The following is a 25,682-nucleotide window of genomic DNA, read 5'->3' as shown; positions in this document are numbered from 1 at the left end:
TCGAATCAATTTTTGAAAAATCCATCCATCAGTTGACTTCGGCCAAAAGAGGCTAATAGATGAGTTAATAAACCTAGAGACCTCGGAATGATATTCTTATTTGTTCGTCTAGTTCTCCTGATTATATTCATGCCCTCAAATCTCAATTTGATTTGATATATTAAGAGCAACGAGTTTTTAAACACGAATTAGTTTTTCTAATATATTTTCAGGTTCAAAAATTATTGCTCTTAATATATCTGGTCGAATGATGTTTGAGAGTAATTTTACAATCATGAGAATTAGACGAACACATGGGAATTGAATTCATGTCATTCCAAGGTCTTTAGGTCAATCAGTCATTTTGGCCAAAATTGTCCGAAACTGGCTGATGGACTTAGAGATCTCGGAATAATATGAAACTAGGTCCTTATATGTTCGTTTAGTTTTCTTGATTATATAAATATCCTTAAATATCAATTTGATATAATATTGAGTGCAGTATTCATTTGAACATGAATCAAATTTTTTTTAAAAAATATTACTATTCATATAGATTTTTCAAAATCAGTTCGACTAAGTTTTATTTCAGTCGAATCAAATTTTTTAAAAATCTATTTTGGGAAAAATTGTTTGATAGATAAACGATCTCTACTTGATATGAAATCAATTTCTATGTGTTCATCTAGTTCTCATAATTATATTCATGCTCTCAAACATCAATTTGACACAATATATTAAGAGCAATGATTTTTTGAACCTATTTTCATATTTAAAAGAATCATTGCTCTCAATATATATTAGGTCAAATTGATGTTTCAGGGCATGAATAGAGCACGAATCCTCTTGACCATAAAGTGTGGTCCAGAAGGTGGACCAGCTCACTCATAGGTGGAGTTTTATAGACCCCACCTGTTATATAAGTGAGATCCATGAAATCCCACCTATGAACGACCCCTGGTCTAAGAGTGGATCAGAGGTTGTGGTCCAGAGAATCAGGACTGACATGAATATAATAAAGAGAATTAGATAAATACATAGGAACTAATTTCATATAATTCCGAGATTTGTAGGTTCCAAAATTAATTAATCAATCGATTTTGATCGAAATGGATTAAAATCGGCTGATGGCAAAAAAAAAAAGATTCAACTCAAATCAATTCAACTGGTAATAATAATAGAGGTAAAATAGGTATAACATACATGTTTTCATCATTTTCCAGCTAACCTACGTAATTTAATAATTTTATAAAATTACCTATTGGGTTTAGTAAAAAGTTGAAAAATCTATAGGGAGTGTGTATTCTTCAAAATTAGTCCAAGAATTAAATAAATATGCCAACTAAAACAAATGAATATGCAATTGCAAATAACAATCGGAAAGAGTGAAACATTAGAAAACCAAAGTGCCAAATACATGTTTTATTAATAAGTAAGAAATTAGTACTTTTTATAAATTAATAAAGAACCAGAAAAATGAATGGCAAGATTTTTTTTTTTTTGTAAATTCTTAAAAACTTGAAAATAAATAGAATACATTTACATTTAGAGGCATGCTGTCCTAAAATTAAGGGCCAAACGACGTAATAAATAATTTTCGTGGTCAGAACGGAAAAAGGAAGACCTTTTCGTTGATTTGGTGATTCGAGCGATCGATCGCTCGTTTGCGTCGCATAGGTGGAAGAACGAATCCCGGCGATAGAGATTTTATGGAGGCGACGAGTTCCTTCATGCTTCGTCTGAATCGCCCTTCGCTAGCTATCCCCAACTCTTAACTTTTCTTTCATTTCTTGTGCCCGTCATTCTTTTCATCTGTCCTTGTCTCGTTGATATGCTTAATCTGTAGATCAAAACTTCTTTACCGAGGTATCCGATGTTTAACTGGTCGTCTTAGAGGAGTGCTCTGGATTTTGAGGTAATCCTATTTTGTGGGTGAAAGGTTGTCCCACTTTTGACCGTTCGATTTGCTTACCTATTGCCACAAGACTCACAAGTTGGAAAGTCAGGAATTCTTAGTTTGATATGACATGATCCAGGAGGGAGGAATTGGGTCAGTTTCTTATCATCTGAAAGTTCTCTCCTTTTTTTTTTATCAGATGAGGAAAATGGCATTTGAAGGAATCTGTGCATTTCCTTGCGCATTTGGTTAGGTTGTCAAGATAGAAAGATTCAACTTGAGATATTCACTCAAGGATATTTCCATTGTTTCCCACTCTTCATTTAAATTCAAAGATTGTGCCAGGTGTTCAGCGAATCCGTATCAATGACTTTGGTGGGGCTGTATCAAGATTGCGCCACTGAGACCAGGATTTGATTCAGCTTCTAGGTTGATTTTCTCAGAAGTCATTCCTGTATAGGTTAATTGGAACATATGCATATGGAATTAGCCTCAGGTTCTTTGGACTTCGGTAATCTTTGATCATGGCTATGCCTTCTCCCAGAAGTTTATCAGGGGTTATAACAGTTCCACGGTCCCTTTTCAAAATAGTTGTGTCAGCCGGGGGGTTACTTCTCTTACTTATACTCATCTCGTTTCAGTTGACTTGCTATCCCCTCATTTCATCATTCCATGTTTCCTTGTTACCAGTGGAGCAAAATAGGAAGTCTGATTCAGCAGTTCTCAGTGGTAATCATGCTATATTTATGTTTTGAAAACCTGAATGTGGAAGCAATATAAGTAACAACTAACATGCTAAGATTCCTTCATCTGATTCTGGTGTAGGTACTGGTAATATTGATACACAGAGTGTGAATATCTCTGTTTCTCTAAATGCAAATGAGGTCATACAGCATACGGATACACCTTCATCTGCTATCTATAATGATTCTGTAAAGAGTGATTTGGGAAATTCTGATGGTGTCACTCTAGATATCAATAGATCCTCGTTTCATATTGAGGACTCTACATATTTAGATTCTGGTAAGTTGATTTATTCTCCTAACCTTCATAGTTTTGATTCATAATAATAGCTTTATCGTTTACTGGCAAAAAGCTAGTTTAGATGCAGTGGTTGATTTTGTTTCCCTTTACTTTACACGGTTTCTATTTGTAGTTCATTTTTAGAAAATTGTTCAAATCATACAATTATGGCATATAAGTGAAAAGGACGTTTATTAGCCAGGTAATGGAGCAATAAGAAATGGGATGTGTTTTTCACATAATGCATAGTGAAATTTTGGGAAGAGATTTATTCTTCAAAGTTCTAGTTGATAAAGAGTTCTATTTTTATTCAATTAGGAAGTTGAAATCCCCTGGCAAACTATTCAGAACATTGTTTTGCATTGTCTGCCAAGCACACACTATGCAACCTCATCCATGTGGGAACTTGTTATAGTGGAAGAAGCTATTTGAGAAGATTCCAGTCATCATATATCATGATGTGACAATGGAAAGAGAAGTATTCACTCATAAAAGCAAATTGAGTGGTATACTGAGAGATTCAAGTTCCAGTTTTTTCTATATGAATCTTTATCAAAGAATGCTTATTGTAATAAGTATGTTGGGATTATTGTTTTTTAATCATAGAGAGTGACCTAGACACATATAATCTATTTATCGAGGCCCTTCACCTTTCATCGAGGATACTTAGATTAAAACACCTACAAGTAATTTAACAATTGTTTTCCAGAACACATGCCATTGTGTTTATTATTTAAATTGTTCATCTCTCCTTTATGAATTATTAAGGAGATGAAATATCTTTTAGAATGTGCATGAGAGAACAAGGAGTCGCTCGTTGTTTAGCTTAGCATGCACTATGAATCCGCCATGCTTCTCTTCCCATTATTTTCTATGTGGCCCCTAAACTTGAACCACCTTTAATTCCAACAAGTAGGAGTGACTGAGAATATCCAATGGCCAACACATACCATATGTAGTTATGTACACGGTAATCAACACTGTACAAAAAAAATTAATGCCAGTGATCAATGTAGAAAAGGTATTGGTTAACTACCAGATCTGATGACAATCTAGTCATAATTCTTGAAAAAAAATATGAAGGAATGTGTGTCTTGACATACTATTATTGCAATATATATTATTGGGTTGAAATTCATCAACCATATAAACTGATTGTTCGAAAAAGCAGCACATACACTATTGGTGGCTCATATTATTAACTAGTTTCCAAACTCGATATGCACACTTCAAAGATTTTCAGCCTGGTAGCATTTGTTTATTTACATAAAGTTCTCATATGGCGCAGCAAGAGTTGCAGGACCTATCTTATTCATTTTGTTGCTTTTCATCAAAGTATGTGTAAAAGGATCATTATCAGGAAATTTGTCTCATTGAAATTCATATGAATGAAGTTGTTATGAACAAAGGATTGAGTAGATAGAGGGATAGACTAAGACCTTGTTGAGAGTATAAAAAGTTATGATTCTTCTGTAAAAGGAAATGACAAAAGAGAAGTTACATCTGACTGTAACTTTCTTGTTTTTTATTAATACGTCAATTGCATTTAAACACAGCATAAAGCACCAATTACAGCCCCCCAGTTGAAAATAATTGCATAACCTCCTACAGCATAAAAATTGCTACACAGCTGAACTAATTATTCCCCACATGGTACACACCCACAAATAAACTCAGATAAAAATAGGTTATCTGGACATAAGCACGGTGCAGTTATCCTCAAACACCAAGTTGGGTAGTATTGATCTTCGGTTGAAAAATCTAACCAGAACATGTGTGGCCGACTTAGCCATCGAATTTTGAAGCACCATTACCTCTCCGTTAAAACAAAACAAATATATTTTCTAGTCAAGGATCCCTTCACACACACACACAGAGTTGAAAATCCAACATTTATAGATATCAACAACCACCAATTAGAACCCCACAGTTGAAAATAGACCCTATGTAACTATCCTTAGCAACATAAAAAGGTATTTCATTGCTTAGTTGACGTATTACTGCCCACATAATGCACAAGAATATATTCAAATACAGGTAAGGTTTCTGGGACTTAACAGAAACTCTCTGTTTCTGTTGAGTTATGAACTGATCTGTAAGGAGTAAAGATGCATGAAGTGTGCCACTTTCTGCTGCTATGGAATCTTTTTTGTGTTTGATTGACTTGGTGAAGTGAAGACTAAGATATGTGATAAACCATATAGTTGCAATTAGCAGAGCTGCGAAGGAACAATTTTTAAACATAATATTATAGTTAAAACTACTGCGTTTGTGGGGAATGACAAGAGAAAATTTTTACTACTGTCTTTTCTTTTATAATAAGTCTGTATTGAATGTTTTACCTTAAGTAACTGTTGGTGCAATTGGCCTCTAAGGTTTCAATGTTTGACAATGCACCCAAGTTTGGTCAGTTTGACCAAGGGTTAATCCAAATGGGACTTGATATTTGGAAGAGAGTAGTCTAATCATGACTAGATGACTAGCAAGGGTAAGTCCTAACCGAAAGATAAGCAAGTGAGAAGTCCTAACTAGAGATTAGGCAAGTGGAAGTCCTGGTGAGTGAAGTCGGGCCCTAGTGAGTGAAGCTAGGTGGTGGAAGTCCTGGTAAGTGAAGTCGGGGTCTAGTGAGTGAAGCTAGGTGGTGGAAGTCCTGGTGAGTGAAGTCGGGCCCTAGTGAGTGAAGCTAGGTGGTGGAAGTCCTGGTGAGTGAAGCTAGGCAATGGAAGTCCTAGTGAGTGAAATTAGACAATCCTAGAGAGGTGACCCTAGCGCGGTGGACCGGACCACCGAATCCTGAAATATGTTGACACTGTTTTACTTTACTATTTTATCTATTGTACTAACCCAGTGTGCAGGAGCCGACAGGTCTGAGGAAGTCTAGATAGGTCAACGGACCGACCGGATATCTGACGAGAAGTCCAGATAGATCAATGGGCCGACCAGATATCTGGCAGTTGGGTCTGTGGACTGGACAACTGGCAAAATGGTAAGTAAAGGTAAGTCACTGGAGGAGAGTGACTAACTGAGGACGCGTCCCGGTCGAGAGGACAATAGGCGTCGGTCCAAGTTAGGTCCATTTCGGATCTCTAATTTGAGACCTTAACTAGTTTCTGGTCCTGGGAGGACAGAAACTAATTACTACCATTTATTATTGTGCTAACTTTGTTTTGCAGGATAGATGTTTTAGTTATTAGACTAACACATTTTGCAGGGCAAAAAGGAGCAAAAGCTTTCAGATGAATAGTGTCCGAAGGCGCCTTTAAGCAGTGAAGGCGTCTTCGTACTGTTCATGGAATGCGCCTTTCAAGGGATGAAGTTTGGCGTTCGAAGCAGATAACGCACAGAATTTGCGGGATAAAATTTATCCCATTGGAGGCGCCTTCAACTCCTATAGAAGGCACCTTCAACACCTATGGAAGTCACCTTCCATGCTCTATTTAAGGCTGCTCGCCCAAAGCTTCTTCAACAACTGATATACAAGCTTCCACGCGTCCGATTGAGGTTCTGATTGCTCCGGCCTACTACTGTGACTCTGCTACGACGCTGTTGCGCCTTACTACTGTCGAGGAACCGACCGACACCGAGCCTAAGCTGATAATCTTCGAATGTGTTGGGTAACAAATTGTAATTCCTTCTTTCTCTGTACTTGATTTTCTCTTCCGGAGGTACCGAAAGAGGTTTATAGTGATTTACCCATCGATAGGTCCACGTGACCTGGGTCTTGGAATAGGAGTCGCCGAAGGCTCCGAACCAAGTAAACCGACCGTGTTTTCTGGTGTTCGCTCTCTTAATTTCCGCTGCGCATACTTGTGATTTTAAAACCGACAAAACGAGTTTTTGAAAACCACATGATTCACCCTCCTCCCCCTCTGACGTGCGTATCGATCCAATAAGTAGTATCAGAGCGAGATTCTGCTCTAAATTGGTGCAACCACCAATCAAGCCGGGGTTATCGTTTTCAGTTTTTTGTTAATATTTGAATTGGTGAAACTTTACCTATTCAAATAAATTTTCTTTGCTCGTTCGGTTTTAACTCGAAGTTGGTGCAATACCTCTCGAGTTCTTCTATATTTTTTATATCTCAAACTCTGCTAATCCAAGACCAAGTCTTGGTATCTTCCTTTAGTTTTCTATCTTCAGTGCTTAATGACTCAAGGTGAAGGACGAAACGTTCACGAACGACCTCCATATGAGATGTACAAGAGACATGAATTCAATATGTGGAGGATGCAAATGGCAACTTTCATCCTTATGAACGATTTCGATGGTGGCATGACACTGAGAAGATCAACACAACACACAGAAACCAACAGAAAGGTAATAAATTCAATTGTAAGATTGCTACCTAATGAAATCACATGCAGAATTAGAGAACATCGAGATGCCTATGAGTTCTGGACTCGACTAACCAAGATTCACGAGGAGCCGATGGAGCTAGAGGATCAAGTCAAACTAGAGCTCAGATCTGAGTCTGAATCCCCAGAGTCATCCTCAGAATCAGACCAAACCAGCTTTATGACGTTAATAGCAAAAGAGGAGGTAGAAAGATCTGAATCAGAATTCGAATATGAAATGACAGTGGACAAGGAGGAGAATCCTAACGAGGATTCTAAAGGTAAAGTTGTAAATTCAAAATTCAAATATCATATAATATGTTTTAGATGCAGTGAAAGAGGGCATTACAAAAGTAAGTGCCCTACTTGTAAGACTCGAACCACACAATCAAAGGTAAAGGAGAAGTCGACATTAAAAGTTCAAAAAGGGAAGGAGCATATCCAATGTTTCAAGTGCAAAAAGATGGGTCATTATAAACCTCAATGCCCAGAAAAAGGATCCAGGGGGAGCAAAGGTTAGTAGGTTTACAATATATGAAAATCTTACTTTTTCTACACAGTTAGTAATTTGGATAATCATTATTGCTCAAATTTAGATTCTCCCCAAAAATTAGATATGCATGTTCACTCAAACAAATCAATTAATTTAACTAACCAAGCTAATTAAAAATCATTTAATAATCTTTCAAAGTTTAAAAATTTATCTTTAAGTTTTAGAAAATTAGAAAAACAAAATAATCTTCTGAAAAATAAAATTTATAAACTAGAAAAAATAATTAATAATCTCATCAGATCATTAAAACTAGACTTGAAGTCTAAACTAAATTTAAATAGAAAAACTAAGATATAATCAAGTATCTCTTGATTATGAAATTAATCAACAAATATAATAACAAACCAAACTTAAATCAGAAACATAAATTAAAATACATAAAATCTACATTTAACTCAACGAAACTACTTAAAACTTAAATATTTAAATAAACCTAATAAAACAAATATTCAACAATTCAGAGGTATGCTCTAAACTAGTTGGCACCTCAAAAATCAACAACTTACCTGGATGGGTAATTAGGGCTAGTCTAAATAGGGATAAAAAGTTTAACTTGACCAACGGTACTGGTGAAGTTTTGGATGATAGTAAATTAGGGAAACTCTGTCTATGCATGTCTAGGAAGATATGACTTCGACCTGGTGCATTTAGCTTAGTGAAACTAACTGAAGCTACCCCTTATGAATCCTAACTAGTTAGACCAAAGTTTTGTACTAAGTTTAGTGGATGAGATTATTTGGAAAACCTCGAATGCATGGTTACTCTAATGATGTTCAGGTTGTTAGGACCGATTATGTAGCTAGAGGGGGGTGAATAGCTCGGTGCGCTCGTCGTGCTCTTCGTTGTTTGTTTCTTCAAAGATGTGCAGCGGAAATACAAGAAACAAAACAAACAACGCTAACAAAGAGGATTTACTTGTATCCACCTCACAAGAGGTGACTAATCTAAGGATCCACGCACTCACACACCCTCCACTATGAATAACACTCCTTTATGGTAACTACCAAAGGTGGAGAAGCCCTATAATCTCTCAATACAAGAAGAAAGCAAAGGGAAAACAGATACAAGAAATATCTTACAAGATAAGCAATGAAAACCCTAAACCTAGCTTTTCTTCTTGTTGTGTTCTCGCCTCTTGACTTGGATATCTCTCCAAGATCTTTCAAGAACTGACGATCTGAACCTCAAAGAGATGCTGTGGAGATGCTGTGCTCGCTGGAGAAGAAGGCGTGGAAGTTCTCTACCGAAGGAATCGAATGTCTACGGCTAAATATGACGCCAACGGTCGGATCCCGATCGATTGGATTGCTCCCAATCGATTGAGGAGGCTTTGGATCGATCGGCTGATCAATCCAGAGTGCCTCTGTGCTCTCAGGAATTGCTTGGATTGATCGGTTGATCGATCCAAGGCTTATCGTGCGAAATCACATTCCCCAATCGATCCACTGATCGATTGGGGGCTTTGGATCGATCGACGGATTGATCCAGTGCTGTTCTATGCGATCGCACACTCGCCCCAATCGATCAGTGATCGATTGGGAGGAGGCTTGTCGCGAAGACTCGCCCAATCGATCGGCCGATCGATTGGGCATGAGCCAATCGATCGGCTGATCGATCCAGCTCATGATTTCTCCCAAAATCAAGTCTAAAGCCTCCTAAACCAACATCCGGTCAACCATGACTTGTTGGTACATTATGCCTAGCATCCGGTCACCCTTGTCCTGCTAGAACTCGCTCACCAAGTGTCCGGTCAATCCCTTTGACCCACTTGGACTTTTCTCCTCGTGCCAAGTATCCGATCAATCCCTTGACCTACTTGGACTTTCCTCCTCGTGCAAAGTATCTGGTCAATCCCTTTGACCTACTTGGACTTTCCAACACCAGATGTCCGATCAGCCTTGATCCATCTGGATTTCCTTGTGCTTGGCTTCACTCACCAGGACTTCTTTCTGCCTAGCTTCACTCACTAGGTCTTTCACCTGGCTTCACTCACCAGGATTTCCTTCTGCCTAGCTTCACTCACTAGAACTTCTCTTCTGCTTGGCTTCACTCACCAGGTCTTTTACCTAACTTACTCACTAGGATTTTCACCTGGCTTCACTCACCAAGATTTTCCTCTGCCTGGCTTCACTCACCAAGACTTTCACCTAGCTTCACTCACTAGGATTTTCACCTGGCTTCACTCACCAGGATTTTCTTCTGCCCGGCTTCACTCACCACGACTTTCCTCTGCTTGACCTCCAAGTTAGGACTTTCACTTGGCTTCACTTACCAGGATTTTCCAGTTAAGTATCCGGTCAACCTTGACTTACTTGACTCTCCATCACAATCTCCACACATGAACAATTGCACCTGCAATCTCCATGTGTTGTCTACATGTATTGTCAAACATGTATTGTCAAACCATCAAAACATAAACATTAAAACTCGATCTTGACCCAATTCAAGCTCAGTCAAACTAGGTCAACCTTGACATGGGGAATATTGCACCAACACTCTCCCAACAATCTCCCCCTTTTTGATGTTTGACAATACCTTCTTTAAGTTAGGCTAATCTTATAGCCTAAACCTCCTTTATGCCACTAGGTAATGAAGGTATAAGTTAAACCCTTCATTCTCCTCCTAAGAGGGCAAACTCCCTCTTAGATAATGAAATCCTAATTTAAACCCTACATTTCTCCCCCTATTGGCACACATCAAAACAAACTCTCTTCCTGAAGAGTTACTCAACGTTGTGCACAAGTTCACTCGTTGTGATCAACCCGATAATGAAAGTCCCATACCTTTCATTTTCCTTTAACCCTACATTCTTCCCCAATGTAGACAAATGCCCATCCTTGAGCATTTTTGACTTAAACAATGAAGATATCCACTATCCATTGTTGTCAAATGCCCAACCTTGAGCATTTTCACGACAGAAGGTTAACCACCTTCCAAGGTGTATGAAAATTAGATTTTCATGTCCTTAAAGAGTAACTCCCCCTAAAGACATGGTCGTGAACTTCTATCATTGCACCAACAATGACTTGGAATCCCTAAACCTTTAGGAAACCCAAAATTTAGAAGTTTGAGGTTCAAAAATTCAATATTAAAACCAAACCTCAACCTAAACTTCAATTTAGTCTTCCTCAACCAATCCATTCTTGTTTTCAACATGAAAACACCCTCTTTATGTATACAAATGTATTTTGAGGGGTTAGGAATGGTTTCCTAGACTAAATTTGGTTTGGAATGCTGAAATCAGGCTTTCCCAGCCAAAATCAGCTTCCTCAATCGATTGGAGTTGGGTCTCAATCGATTGAACCAGCTTGAATCGATCCACTGATCGATTCAGGAGGGCTGGATCTATCGGTGGATCGATCCAGGAAGCTTTTGTTCGCGAGAAGCTTGCTCTCAATCGATCGCCCAATCGATTGAGACCCTTCAATCGATCGGGTGATCGATTGAATGCCTGATAGTTCTGAAATTTACTTGCGGTGAATTTCAGAAATTCCTCAAAAATTCTCTAAAATTCTCTAAAATTCTAAAAATCATGAAAATTTGTGTAGACACTATTTAGGGCATATATTATCATGGAAAAATAGTTTTCTATGAAAATACTTTATATTTTCAAAGATTGACACAAACTTGAAAACTTACAAAAACTTTAGTGTTTTCTTTAAGTTTGTGTTCAACTATTCAATGATGATTACTATCAAAAGATAGCCTTCATCAAGGTTTTCCAAAATATATTTAAAATCATTTTCAAAATCAATATCCCACCATATTCCTTGGGCTTAATGCACATGACTTGTACATTAACTTTCCTAATGATGGGAAAACACATAACTATGTGTTTTGATGAACTTAAAACTCAAAAGAATGCACTAGATCAACATCTTGAGTTTTGTTCATCATCCTAGCATCTCACTTGTATCTAATGTGCACTAAAACACATACAAGTCACCTTATGGGACTTTGTGAGATGTACAGTTTGGTTTTGCCCTAATCTAGAGATCATGCATATCTATCTAGGCATTTTTGAATTATAGACATCCACCAAGGATGTTACTTGTTAATTAATGCCATTAGTCCTTAATAAACAAGGAATTAAAATGATGCATGATGATGTTATGACATACATCAAAAAGAAATAATTTTCAAAAGAAAATTTCCTATAACTATATGATGTATGGATGACATGACATGGTATTTTTGTGTTTTTTATAATAAGGCATGAGTGCAACCACAAATAAATAAATATGATGTCATGGCATTTGATGGGCAAGCAAAGCATGGCAAGTTAGCATAGATACAATACCTAGATTACCTACCTAAGTTTCCTTAACCCCTAGCTAACTTAAAAATTTAAACCCTAGATTTCCCACTAATTCCCAAGAAAATGTCAAAAACCAAATTTGACATTTCTTTTGCTTTTTCTAATTTGTGCCAATTTAAATTAAGCTTATTCCTCAAATTTTTGGCACAATTTATTCTTTTAAAGAGTAATCAATTGAGTTAAGGCTTAAATTTGCCTTTAACTTCCTAAGAACATACCAAAATCCCAAGTTGGTAGTTCTTATGATTTTCTCAAATTGTATCATTTAAAATTTCATCCAATTTCTCAAAATATGACACATTTTACTCTTTCCAAGAGTAAACCCTTTATCCTTTTCATTTTCAAAGGTTAATAATAACCTTGAAAATGATCCTTGAGTGTCAACTTCATCAAAGTTGGGTTAACTACCCTTCTAATCGGAGTTGACACTCTCTAACTCATTTATGGGGTAGAGAAAATGCTCCTAGGAATCCAAAACCTATTGATGCTCCTTGGATGCTCTAGGTATTCACTAGGGATAACTTCCCTAGATACCTTCCTAGTGACCTTGTTAGGCTTCTTTGAAGCTTTGGTCACACTTTCTAGGTCAACCCTAGGGATTGCTTCCCTTGTGACCTTCTTTGTGACTTTGTTAGACTTCTTAGAAGTCTTAGTCACCTTAGTTGCAAAAATACTCTTAGGGATAACTTCCCTTGTATTTTTGACTTGACCATTTGACGTAAGGTTGGTTCCATAACTATATGGAACCCTATGGTAAGATATTACATCCTTCTTAGCCTTAGGTTTGTATCCCAAACCTCTATGACCCTTGGATGACCCTTGTTGTACTCCTAGACCTAGGTTTTGCTCATTTTGCCCTTTTAAGATATTTTCCATCCTTTTTAGGGTCTTTTCCATTTTATCAAGCCTTGATCTCAAGACTTGATTTTCTATCATTAAATCCTTAGTTTTTGGTTTTTCAATGAATCCATGAGCAATTTTATTTTTAGGCTTATAGCTAAAACCCTTAGTTCTCTTGCCTAGATTCTCATCTACCTTCCTAACCCTAGGTGTGGTAGTTTTAGCATGTAGAGTCACATGTTTCTCCTTAAAGCTCTCATGCTTTCTATTCTTATGGTAAATAGCATTAAAATAATATAAATTAGAACTAGCATGCTTTTTACCATTATTCAAGGGAGTAGGCTCAATAAATGATACCTTTCTTTTTACCTTGGAGGCTCCCCCTTGAGTTGTGCTTCCTCCATGAGCCTTGACCGCTTTCTTCCCCTTGGGGCATTGACTCCTATAATGTCCCTTTTGATTGCACAAAAAGCACACAATGTGCTCCTTGCTCCTTTTTGTTCCGGGAGCGGTCTCCTTGGGCTTCTCCTTGCCCTTTTGTGCCATTTGGCCCTTCTTCTTGGTCAATTTAGGGCATTTACTTTTGTAATGCCCTTTTTCCCTACACTTAAAGCAAATGATATGATTTTTGTTATTTTCTATTGAAATTGTTATACCTTTGCTTGTAGGGGTGGCTTCCTCTCCCTTTGATTTCGATGTAGAGGCTTCCTCTTGATCCGAAAATGATGCTCCTCCAATAGATTTGTCTCGACTTGTGGAGGTGGAAGCTTCTTCATCCTCTTCTTCTCTTGACCCGGATGTGGAGACTTCTCCTTCTTCTTGATCCGGTGTCACCAAAGGTAGCTCCCCCTCAATCCTAGAGGTGGAGACTTCTTCATCTTCATCTTGTACATTAAACAAGGAATATGCCCTCTCCTTGCCCTCTTCATTGCATTCCTTTGAAGATGAAACTTCTTGGACTTATTCTTCGGAAGATGAGCATCTCTCACCTTCGGAATTCTCCTCCTCTTGATCTTGCTCCAATGAGTCACCCTTTTTGGATTTTTCTTGGCTTGGTACAGTGGAGGGGATCTCATGGATCTTTGCCAATTTGCTCCATAGCTCTTTGGCATTTTCAAAATCTCCAATTTGCTCCAAGATGTTGCTTGGCAATAAATTGACCAAAAGCTTGGTCACTTTTTCATTGGCCTCACATCTTTGGATTTGTTCTTGGCTCCACTTGCTCCTCTTGAGTACTTTGCCCTTTGAATTCTTTGGAGCTTTAAAGCCTTCTATTAGAGCAAACCATTGCTCTATCTTCACTATTAAGAAATTCTCGATCCTGGATCTCCAAAGATCGAAGCTCATCATTGTGAATGGTGGAGGCACCCTTGTGCTGAATCCAAGACCATCTTGGAATTCCATTTGAAGTTGAGCTTGATGATGAAGTCTTCGACTTGTAGAATTGCTTCAACTTCTTCACCCTCTAGCTCTTTCCCTTTCCGGCGATGATTCCGGTGAAGAGCAACCTTGATCTGATACTAGGACCGATTATGTAGCTAGAGGGGGGGGGGGGGGGGGGGGGAAATAGCTCGGTGCGCTCGTCGTGCTCTTCGTTGCTTGTTTCTTCAAAGATGTGCAGCGGAAATACAAGAAACAAAACAAACAACGCTAACAAAGAGGATTTACTTGGTATCCACCTCACAAGAGGTGACTAATCCAAGGATCCACGCACTCACACACCCTCCACTATGAATAACACTCCTTTATGGTAACTACCAAAGGTGGAGAAGCCCTACAATCTCTCAATAAAAGAAGAAAGCAAAGGGAAAACAGATACAAGAAATATCTTACAAGATAAGCAATGAAAACCCTAACTCTATCTTTTCTTCTTGTTGTGTTCTCGCCTCTTGACTTGGATATCTCTCCAAGATCCTTCAAGAACTGACGATCTGAACCTCAAAGAGATGCTGTGGAGATGCTGTGCTCGCTGGAGAAGAAGGCGTGGAAGTTCTCTACCGAAGGAATCGAATGCCTACAACTAAATATGACGCCAACGGTCGGATCCCTCCCAATCGATCGGGGAGGCTTTGGATCGATCGGCTGATCGATCCAGAGCGCCTCTGTGCTCTCAGGAATTGCTTGGATCGATCGGTTGATCGATCCAAGGCTTATCGTGCGAAATCACACTCCCCAATCGATCCACTGATCGATTGGGGGCTTTGGATCGATCGACGAATCGATCCAGCGTTGTTCTGTGCGATCGCACACTCGCCCCAATCGATCCACTGATCGATTGGGAGGAGGCTTGTCGCGAAGACTCGCCCAATCGATCGGCCGATCGATTGGGCATGAGCCAATCGATCGGCTGATCGATCCAGCTCATAATTTCTCCCAAAATCAAGTTTAAAGCCTCCTAAACCAACATCCGGTCAACCATGACCTGTTGGTACATTATGCCTAGCATCCGGTCACCCTTGTCCTGCTAGAACTCGCTCACCAAGTGTCCGGTCAATCCCTTTGACCCACTTGGACTTTTCTCCTCGTGCCAAGTATCCGGTCAATCCCTTGACCTACTTAGACTTTTCTCCTCGTGTCAAGTATCCGGTCAATCCCTTTGACCTACTTGGACTTTCCAACACCAGATGTCCGATCAGCCTTGATCCATCTGGATTTCCTTGTGCCTGGCTTCACTCACCAGGACTTCTTTCTGCCTAGCTTCACTCACTAGGTCTTTCACCTGGCTTCACTCACCAGGGGTAAATAGCTCGGTGCGCTCGTCGTGCTCTTCGTTGCTTGTTTCTTCAAAGATGTGCAGCGGAAATACAAGAAACAAAACAAACAACGCTAACAAAGAGGATTTACTTGGTATCCACCTCACAAGAGGTGACTAATCCAAGGATCCACGCACTCACACACCCTCCACTATGAATAACACTCCTTTATGGTAACTACCAAAGGTGGAGAAGCCCTACAATCTCTCAATAAAAGAAGAAAGCAAAGGGAAAACAGATACAAGAAATATCTTACAAGATAAGCAATGAAAACCCTAACCCTATCTTTTCTTCTTGTTGTGTTCTCGCCTCTTGACTTGGATATCTCTCCAAGATCCTTCAAGAACTGACGATCTGAACCTCAAAGAGATGCTGTGGAGATGCTGTGCTCGCTGGAGAAGAAGGCGTGGAAGTTCTCTACCGAAGGAATCGAATGCCTACAACTAAATATGACGCCAACGGTCGGATCCCTCCCAATCGATCGGGGAGGCTTTGGATCGATCGGCTGATCGATCCAGAGCGCCTCTGTGCTCTCAGGAATTGCTTGGATCGATCGGTTGATCGATCCAAGGCTTATCGTGCGAAATCACACTCCCCAATCGATCCACTGATCGATTGGGGGCTTTGGATCGATCGACGAATCGATCCAGCGCTGTTCTGTGCGATCGCACACTCGCCCCAATCGATCCACTGATCGATTGGGAGGAGGCTTGTCGCGAAGACTCGCCCAATCGATCGGCCGATCGATTGGGCATGAGCCAATCGATCGGCTGATCGATCCAGCTCATAATTTCTCCTAAAATCAAGTCTAAAGCCTCCTAAACCAACATCCGGTCAACCATGACCTGTTGGTACATTATGCCTAGCATCCGGTCACCCTTGTCCTGCTAGAACTCGCTCATCAAGTGTCCGGTCAATCCCTTTGACCCACTTGGACTTTTCTCCTCGTGCCAAGTATCCGGTCAATCCCTTGACCTACTTAGACTTTTCTCCTCGTGTCAAGTATCCGGTCAATCCCTTTGACCTACTTGGACTTTCCAACACCAGATGTCCGATCAGCCTTGATCCATCTGGATTTCCTTGTGCCTGGCTTCACTCATCAGGACTTCTTTCTGCCTAGCTTCACTCACTAGGTCTTTCACCTGGCTTCACTCACCAGGATTTCCTTCTGCCTAGCTTCACTCACTAGAACTTCTCTTCTGCTTGGCTTCACTCACCAGGTCTTTTACCTAACTTACTCACTAGGATTTTCACCTGGCTTCACTCACCAGGATTTTCCTCTGCCTGGCTTCACTCACCAAGACTTTCACCTAGCTTCACTCACTAGGATTTTCACCTGGCTTCACTCACCAGGATTTTCTTCTGCCCGGCTTCACTCACCACGACTTTCCTCTGCTTGACCTCCAAGTTAGGACTTTCACTTGGCTTCACTTACCAGGATTTTCCAGTTAAGTATCCGGTCAACCTTGACCTACTTGACTCTCCATCACAATCTCCACACATGAACAATTGCACCTGCAATCTCCATGTGTTGTCTACATGTATTGTCAAACATGTATTGTCAACATGTATTGTCAACATGTATTGTCAAAACATAAACATTAAGACTCGAGCTTGACCCAATTCAAGCTCAGTCAAACTAGGTCAACTTTGACCTGGGGAATATTGCACCAACACTCTCCTAACACAGGTGACTCACCATCGCCCAAAAATTTATCCAAAAATGTCTGTTTGTTGAACACAAAGCTAAATCTGAATCTAACACAAAGTTAAACCAAACCCTGAAATTAAACTTAATTTATCTCACAAAATTATAGGATTTCCTGATTGAAAATATAAATCGGGTGAGATGACTAAGGATTTAACAAAAATAAATTCAAACTAAAATTAAATTAAATATCATTAAATGAATACCAATATTAATTTAATCAAAACTCTGAAATCAAAATTTAATTAAACATATGTTAATTAAATTATTACATAAAAATTATTTTAAAAATTATGTTAAAAATCTTTTAAAAATTATTTTAAAATCTTTTAAAAATTATGTTAAAAATATTTTTTTTAAAAAAATCCTTTTAAAAATCCTTTTAAAAAATTATTTTTAAAATCCCTTTAAAAATTTATTTTTAAAATCTTTCAAAAATTTCTTTAAAAATACTTAATTTAAATTCAAACATAAATTGTATTTGAAATTCTATTATTATTCATCTTAGTTAATTCAAAATCTATTAACTTATCTGAATTAAGTTAACTAAAAATCAGTTAACTCAAATTTTAATTAGTTAGTCCTAATTTAATAATTTATTTAATAATATGAATTTTAATTATTCTGAACAATTAATCAAACTTAATTACTATTGTAAATTATTCAACTTAATTACTTTCAATATTTACTGTTAATTCAAAAATAATTATTACTTATTTATTGATAAAATTATATTAACTTATAGTTAATTGAATTAATTGGAAATTCAACTATTAAATCAATCTTAACATAATAACTAATCAATTAATTTGCTCTAAAAATAATTTAACTAAATCATTAAATGCAAAAACTATCGTAAATTTAATGTAACACAAGATTAATCTGAAGTTCTATTTCAAAATTCAGAATACTTAAGTAATTTTAAAAATACGTGTTAAAGCATCTCTCTAAACACTTAAGATTACCATGTTTGAAAATCTAAAATGGTTGAGATGCTAGGAAAAGAAAATTAAGTCAACTACTATTGCTTATATAGGTCTCAAAGGCATGGAGTCAATGTCTAAATCCTTCAAAGTCAACAGTAAACTTATAGACCCCTAGACACCTAGGTAGAATCTCTTATGGTCAGCAAGAATAACCAAGGTATGTCAGGTTAAGGGGAGGTGTTTTTAAAAAATATGTTTGAAAAATCTTTTGAAAAATTACTTTTCTAAAAATATTTTGAAAAGCCTTCTCAAACTTTATTTGAAAAATATTCTTAAAACTATTTTTTAACCATTTTGAAAATTATTTTACAAATTACTTTCCAAACTTGTTTAAAACAAAAAAACACACTATGCTTTTCAAAATTATTTTGAATTATGAATTTTTCGTACTTTGACAATCATTCTTAATATATTTTGAAAAATTATTTTTACTTTGTGAACATTTTTAATTTGACAAGCTCTTCTCAAAAGGTTTTGTTGCACAATCACCCTCAAATTTATTTTTTTTTGGCAAGTGTATTGGAAAATATTTTGAAAATTCACCTTCAAACTTAGTGTTCTTTTAATTTGGATCAACCCCCTCGACACATAGGAAGTTTTACTTATAGTTAACAAGAATTTAAAAATATGTGTCAAGTTAAGGGGGAGTCCTAATTAAAAGATTAAATGTAATTTTTTTTTAAAAAAAAATCATTCAAAAATTAATTTTGCAAATATTTGAAACTGAGTTTGAAAAATTATTTTCATAATCTTTTACGAAATATTCTTTGCTTTACAAGTTTTTATGAAAACACCTTGAAAAATATTTTGAAAATTCACTATCAAAAGTTGTTTAAAATTTCAAAAGTTACCTTGACAACCAACTTTGAAAAATTAATCTGCAACACCACTTTGTAAAAATATGTTTTTGAAACACTTAATTATGACTTTCAAATATTATTGTTGGTGCAAAACCTAATCAAGAGTGATCTTAAGTTTATATTTTTTTGATGTGTGCAAAAAAGGAGAGTAATCTTAAGTTAGAAAAGTTAAAGGGGGAAAGTGACTAATCTCTCAAATTTTGAGATTAACCCTTAAAGACCCAAGCTTAACTTAAGAAAATTGTCAATCATCAAAAAGGGAGAGATTGTTGGTACAATTGACCTCTAGGGTTTCGATGTTTGACAATGCATCTAAGTCTGGTTACCAAGGGTTAATCCAAACAGGACTTGATGTTTGGAAGAGAGTAGTCTAGTCAGGACTAGATGACTAGCAAGGGTAAGTCCTAACCGAAGGATAGGCAAATGAGAAGTCCTAACTAGAGATTAGGCAAGTAGAAGTCCTGGTGAGTGAAGCCGGACTTTAGTGAGTGAAGTTAGGTGGTGGAAGTCCCTAGTAAGTGAAATTGGGCCATAGTGAGTGAAGCTAGGTGGTGGAAGTCCTAGTGAGTGAAGCTAGGTGGTGGAAGTCCTGGTGAGTGAAGCTAGGCAACCCTAGGGAGGTGACCCTAGGTAATGTGTGATCGACTGGTATACAAGCTTCCACACGTTCGATTGAGGTTCTGATTGCTCCAGCCTACTACTGTGACTCTGTTACGACGCTGTTGCTCCCAACTACTACCGAGGAACCGACCGGCATCGAGCCTAGGCTGACAATCTTCGAAGGTGTTGGGTAACGAACTATAATTTGCATACTTAATTATTTGCAATAGGACAAGTGCGGGGTATTGCATTTGTTCCTTCTTTCTCTGTACTCGATTCTCTCTTCCGGAGGTACCGAAAGAGGTTTATAGTGATTTACCCATCGATAGGTGCGCGGACCTGGGTCTTGGAGTAGGAGTCACCGAAGGCTCCGAACCAAGTAAACCGACCGTGTTTTCTGGTGTTTGCTCTTTTAATTTTTGCTGCGCATACTTGTGATTTTAAAATCGACAAAACGAGTTTTTGAAAATCACGCGCGTATCGATCAAACAGTAACTCTGTGTTATGGCGATGTATTATGTGTTATCTTAGCACTTGGCCTTTGTATATAAAAGCCATAAAGCTGCATTGTTTTTATTTGATTATTTCTATCATTCTATGTAATTCCTTTGCAGCTGTTCTTATTCTGTACCTCATGTTAATTATTAATTAAAGGCATTGTTTGTCTTGGATTCTGAATATAAGCTTGGAGAGAGAAAACAAATAAAATCAGACTATGATAATCTTTCCCTGATTTTAGTAACATTAGTAAATTTCTTTATTTTTTTTTTAAGAAACACTGGATCATGTTATTGACTAGGGAATTGTGATCTTTATAACGGGAAATGGATTTACGATTTTGATGGGCCATTATACACAAACAACACATGCCCAGTGATTTCACCCAAACAGAATTGCCAGGGGAATGGGAGATCTGACAAAGAGTATGAAAATTGGAGATGGAAACCTAAAAATTGTCACCTGCCACGCTTTGATGCAAAGAAATTTTTGGAGCTGATGAGAGGAAAGACATTAGCATTTGTTGGAGATTCAATTGCTAGAAATCAGATGGAGTCCCTGCTTTGCATTCTCTGGCAGGTAATTAACTCTTCTGATTTGATATACTGCTAATGCTGTTGTATTGTTTGAGCAAGTGCTATCTAGGTTACCGCATCCAGTTCAGTAAGTTGCTAGATATGAGATTCACTTGGCACATTTGGGAACTCCACATAAACTAGAGGAAAGCCTGAGACAGAATAATTATAAGTACCTTAAGATGGAGAGTTGTGATAGTGTGTTATTTTAATAATTAAACAATGCATTTGTAACTATAATGAGTTATTGACATTGGTGGTTGTTGGCATGAAGCATACATATTTCCAGGGCATGGACCATACAAATCACCATGATATATTATTTAAATCAATATTGAGCCGCTTCTTATGCTGGGTATGGTTTATTTCGTCTGTCATTACAAGAAATGCAATCTGATAAAATATCTCATATTTTTTAGCAGAGTTTAATTTTGATATAAGTTGTTCAAAAATAAGTATTAGCTGAATAGGATTGGTGTCATCAGTGAAATCAAAATCAGCGAGTAAGTTTAAATAAAAAAAATCAAGGATGGAAGCCCACTTTGATAGTACTTATAGTGGGCAATGGGTCACCGAAATGGCTAAGCAGTTAGGAGGGTTGTTGGCATTCTGCCCTGTCAAATTATGAGCCATTCCTATTGCATTCATGGCCAAAGAAAGCACCTTGCATATTCCACTACAAACTGTGTTAGTTCTTGACAATATGGCAACAATATGGTGAAAGTATGTTCTTGCTCCTAATAATATTCAATTCAACCCCATGCCTTTTACTCACATGGATGAATCTTCACAAATTTGGTGCTTTATCTGAAGATTAGCTATTTGAATGCACAATTCAAGAGATTCTACTGATTTCAGTTCATCAGTTACTCTTCTGCCAATTAACAATCTCATTTTGAGTTTCTTGTGTGTTCTAATATGCTGAAAATATCTGCATCTGGAGTCACTGTTTTTTTATATATATTATGTGCTCCTTTACAGTTTGAAGCTCCCAAGAAGCGAAGGAAGGGCAAGAGACAATATTTCTACTTCAAGTCCACCTCCACTACCCTTACCCGATATTGGTCATCTTGGCTTGTACATCAGACCACTGAGTCCTTTGCATCTGTCCCAGATAACATTGTGAAGGTTCATCTTGATCTTCCTGATGAAGATTTCATGGAAAACCTCTCAAAATTTGATGTCGTGGTTCTTTCTTCAGGCCACTGGTTTGTGAAACAGTCTGCCTACATTCTCAACGGCACACTCGTTGGGGGACAACTGTGGCAGCCCAAGGGAGAAGGGAATATGCAGATCAAGAACATCGACGCTTTCGGTATTTCAGTAGAGACCTGCCTGACTGCGATTGCCTCTCATCCAAACTTCACAGGTTTAGCCATTGTTCGCTCATATTCACCAGATCATTATGAAGGCGGAGCTTGGAACACCGGAGGTTCATGTACAGGAAAGGATAGGCCATTGACCACTGTGGTAAGAAATGGATTCACGGATGTGATGCATGAGAAACAGGTTAATAGCTTCGTAAATGCAGTGAAGAAAGCTAGGGTCGACTCTAAGTTAAGATTGATGGACATAACTGAGCCATTCGCGTATAGGCCAGATGGGCATCCGGGTCCGTATAGAAGTCCCGATCCTAACAAGAATACTAAAAGGGGAGCCAACGGTGAACCCCCGCCCCAGGATTGCCTTCACTGGTGCATGCCTGGTCCAATTGATACTTGGAACGAGATTCTCCTTGAGGTTATTAGGAGAGAATTTCATGGAAGATGAGTTTGTTTTAGCTTTTATACTGCTCATACTTTAGTTTGGTTTAACTGAAGATGCTTCACTGGCTCATCGGATACTTGCCACGAAGAGGAACCAAAACTTGCTCGACGCCTTGATCACGATCACATGGGCATATGGAGAAATTTAGCATATCTTTCATCTCAGAACATTTTGATAACAACAAAAAGGAGTCGAGGAAAATAAGATTTTGTTTTGTTTTTTTACTTTAAACTCATTCAATCAAATAATTATTAGTAATCTAGATTCTTAACCAACGAGGGCCAAGATTCATTCTGCTTAGATCAGATTCATAGATCTGAAAGCGACTTCACTGGAAAGCACCATGAAATTGTCTCCTGTGTTCTCGGCCAGGAGATCCCAAATCCTCCTCACACCACCATTTTTACATGCAGGCTGCTGAAGAAGCATAGTGCGAAGGCGGCCACCTCGATCCCTCTCTCGGCGAAGGAAGAGGTGCGAGCTGAGCCAGGAAGGTGGGATGCTCCTCGCCCGGCATTACCACGAACACGTCGCGCGCATGCGGATTGCCGCCGACCTGCAGCATCAGAAAACAATCGCACAGACGATGCCATGAAGTTAACGCAAGACACACAGTCGATCTCGTGTGCTCACAGCCAGCGAACTCCCAGCCTTCTCGTGCGACTGAACCGGAGCCGGCGACAGGCGGACCTCCGGCGGAGATTCCCGCGCAGTGTTCCGCGACCGGAGCAGGGACATTCTCGGTATGATGAGATGCTCGACCAGCGCCATGACGAGGAACATGGAGACCAAGATTGCAGTGGCTGCTAAGCCAAAGGAGATGGCGCTCATGGATGCCGCCACTCAGCCTCATCTCTCATCGAGTCCCTGCTCCATCTCCAAGAAAGAAAGAAACAAGTCAATATAAAGATGATCCATTTGAGCTGCCCACATCAAGTACAGATGAAAATGAGTAAAAGAAAGAAAGAGAGAAGGGGAAAAATTTTTTTGCTAAAGGATGAGAATGGAGTCAAACATCCTTTGCTTCCAAGGCATAATTTTATGAACGATAACAGCAATTATTGTAGTTTGTCTGATGAGAAAAGAAGTAGGAGGACAAGGGAGCAAGGCTTTTATGTCCATAGTGCACTGGAGGGGTCCCTTGTCAACACAACAGTATGATGAACTTGGTCTAATAAGGTAGCTGAATGGTGGAACCAAGCACGCATTGAAGGTGCCGTTTGTTCCTCTGAGCAACTGTATCAACCACGTCTGATCTCTAGGCTGGCTCTTCTTTTTCCCTGCATCGAGCACAATATGAGGAATCACTGAGAAGAGTGATCGAGAGAATTATCAATGGAGGAGAAGCAATTAAGAAGCTCGGCAGTCCTTGTCTCCGGAGAAGGTAGGCCGGCATGAATGATGCAATTAAGAAGAAGCTTTGATTTTTCTTTTTTCCTTTTTTCTTATTTTTTTTTTCTGGAGGGGGAAAAAACAGAATGAAGAAATTTGTTCATCGAGTGATGATGCTAAAGTTTAATTATGATGAGCTACCTTGTTTGGAGTCCTTATCCTAGGAGTTGAAGCATAATTGGAAAGACGAAAGGTGCTTGTGGGCTGCAGTGTTGCAGTGAGACCATGCATATGTCCATCACTTTCCGTGTCTCCTTCCTTCTTGTTGCAATTAAGATGTGGGCGAGGAAAAGATGGAAGATGTGGGCGAGGAAGAAAGTTAAATGAATGCTTAAGAACATTGTTTAGATGTTGAATTGGTTAAGAATTTTTATTTATATTTGATATTTACGGTTTATAAAAGACAGATTTTTTTACTTCAACTTGTTGTGAATGATGACACAATGGCAGCTGAACTAGTATCAAAAATAAAAAAATATCATACTTATCCACACAAAAATTAAAAAAAAAATATCATATGAGAACTCATAAATAAAGCATGCTTTCATTGGTATTTCGTAACTCATGATTGAGCAGCTCGTAAACACAATATTTGGAACGACTATTCATAAAGAAACACTTATGTTGAGATCGAATGAAATAAGATAATATCTAAAATGGATTACTAAATAACTTACTAGAATCGATATGATTAATATAGATAGTCCAATATTAAACAAACAAAGATCTTCTTTGTATGGGAGAGCTTTTAAAAGTAGTTAAGTATCATCTGATATGATTAATATAGATAGTCCAATACTAAACAAACAAAGATCTTCTTTGTATGGGAGAGCTTTTAAAAGTAGTTAAGTATCATCTGTCAAAGCTTGAAGAATTCCCGAGGGACTAGCATATTGAGCCTCAATATGTAGTTGTAGCATTGCAAATATTTCTATTTCTAACCACACAATTACTAGTACTCATATTGTAATTCACAATATAAGGATTAAAATGGGTACAAAGGTCCATATGAACTCATGAACCTCTTTTAAGGATTATGATGTAGAAAAAAAATTGATAATAATAATATTTATAATACTTTTAGTCTATCAAGTATCATTTCAACAATCAACTTCTCCTATAATAATATTTATAATACTTAGTATCATCATGATATTAGTCAATTTCATTCTTTTAACTAGTTGAGAAAGAATTTATAAATTTATAAAACCAAGTGGATGAATTTTCCATCTCCAAGAGAAAATACTATTATCTCTTATCAAATAAATTCCTAATTACTCTTTAGAGCTTCCACTCTTACATGAAGTTCTTGTTTCAACCATTCAAAATTGGGTGAAATTTTTTTACTAATAAATATGTATTCAAAATCATTTCATTCTAAATTTTTTTACTCTACCAAAATATAGAACTTCTAAATTTTCATAGGCTCCGTCAAAAATTCCTTTAGTCTTTCCAATTATGCTTCAACTCTTAGGATAAGGACTCCAAACAAGGTCTCGTCATAATTAAATTTTAGCATCATCACTTTCTTGTCTCCTTCCTTCTTGTCGTAATTAAGATGTGGAATAGGAAAAGATCAAAGATGGAAGATGTAGACGA

General features: G+C 37.9%; 2 protein-coding genes across 4 annotated transcripts; one reads left to right on the top strand and one right to left on the bottom strand.

Annotated features, from left to right (window-relative positions):
* Positions 1–1,597: 1,597 nt before the first annotated feature.
* On the top strand, positions 1,598–22,991 carry LOC121985866 (protein YLS7-like). Of its 3 annotated transcripts, none has more exons than XM_042539563.1 (5): positions 1,598–2,029; positions 2,222–2,605; positions 2,702–2,899; positions 20,651–20,928; positions 21,906–22,991. In XM_042539563.1, exons 2-5 carry the CDS (start codon positions 2,401–2,403, stop codon positions 22,692–22,694), a joined length of 1,470 nt encoding a protein of 489 aa, XP_042395497.1. In that variant the 5' UTR covers positions 1,598–2,029; positions 2,222–2,400; the 3' UTR covers positions 22,695–22,991. The 3 variants fall into 3 exon arrangements, with proteins under 3 accessions (XP_042395497.1, XP_042395496.1, XP_042395495.1); XM_042539562.1 differs by having other exon boundaries at positions 2,130–2,605; XM_042539561.1 differs by lacking the exons at positions 1,598–2,029; positions 2,222–2,605; positions 2,702–2,899 and adding an exon at positions 5,519–7,748.
* On the bottom strand, positions 22,883–23,522 carry LOC121985867. The gene is made up of 2 exons (XM_042539565.1): positions 23,325–23,522; positions 22,883–23,247 (listed from the first exon to the last, which is right to left on the bottom strand). Exons 1-2 carry the CDS (start codon positions 23,520–23,522, stop codon positions 23,095–23,097), a joined length of 351 nt encoding a protein of 116 aa, XP_042395499.1. The 3' UTR covers positions 22,883–23,094.
* Positions 23,523–25,682: the final 2,160 nt, after the last annotated feature.

Source organism: Zingiber officinale, chromosome 5B (genome assembly GCF_018446385.1).
Source record: "Zingiber officinale cultivar Zhangliang chromosome 5B, Zo_v1.1, whole genome shotgun sequence".
NCBI lineage: Eukaryota > Viridiplantae > Streptophyta > Magnoliopsida > Zingiberales > Zingiberaceae > Zingiber > Zingiber officinale.
Note: the sequence above shows the minus strand (reverse complement) of the source record. Positions and strands in the feature narration are given on the sequence as shown.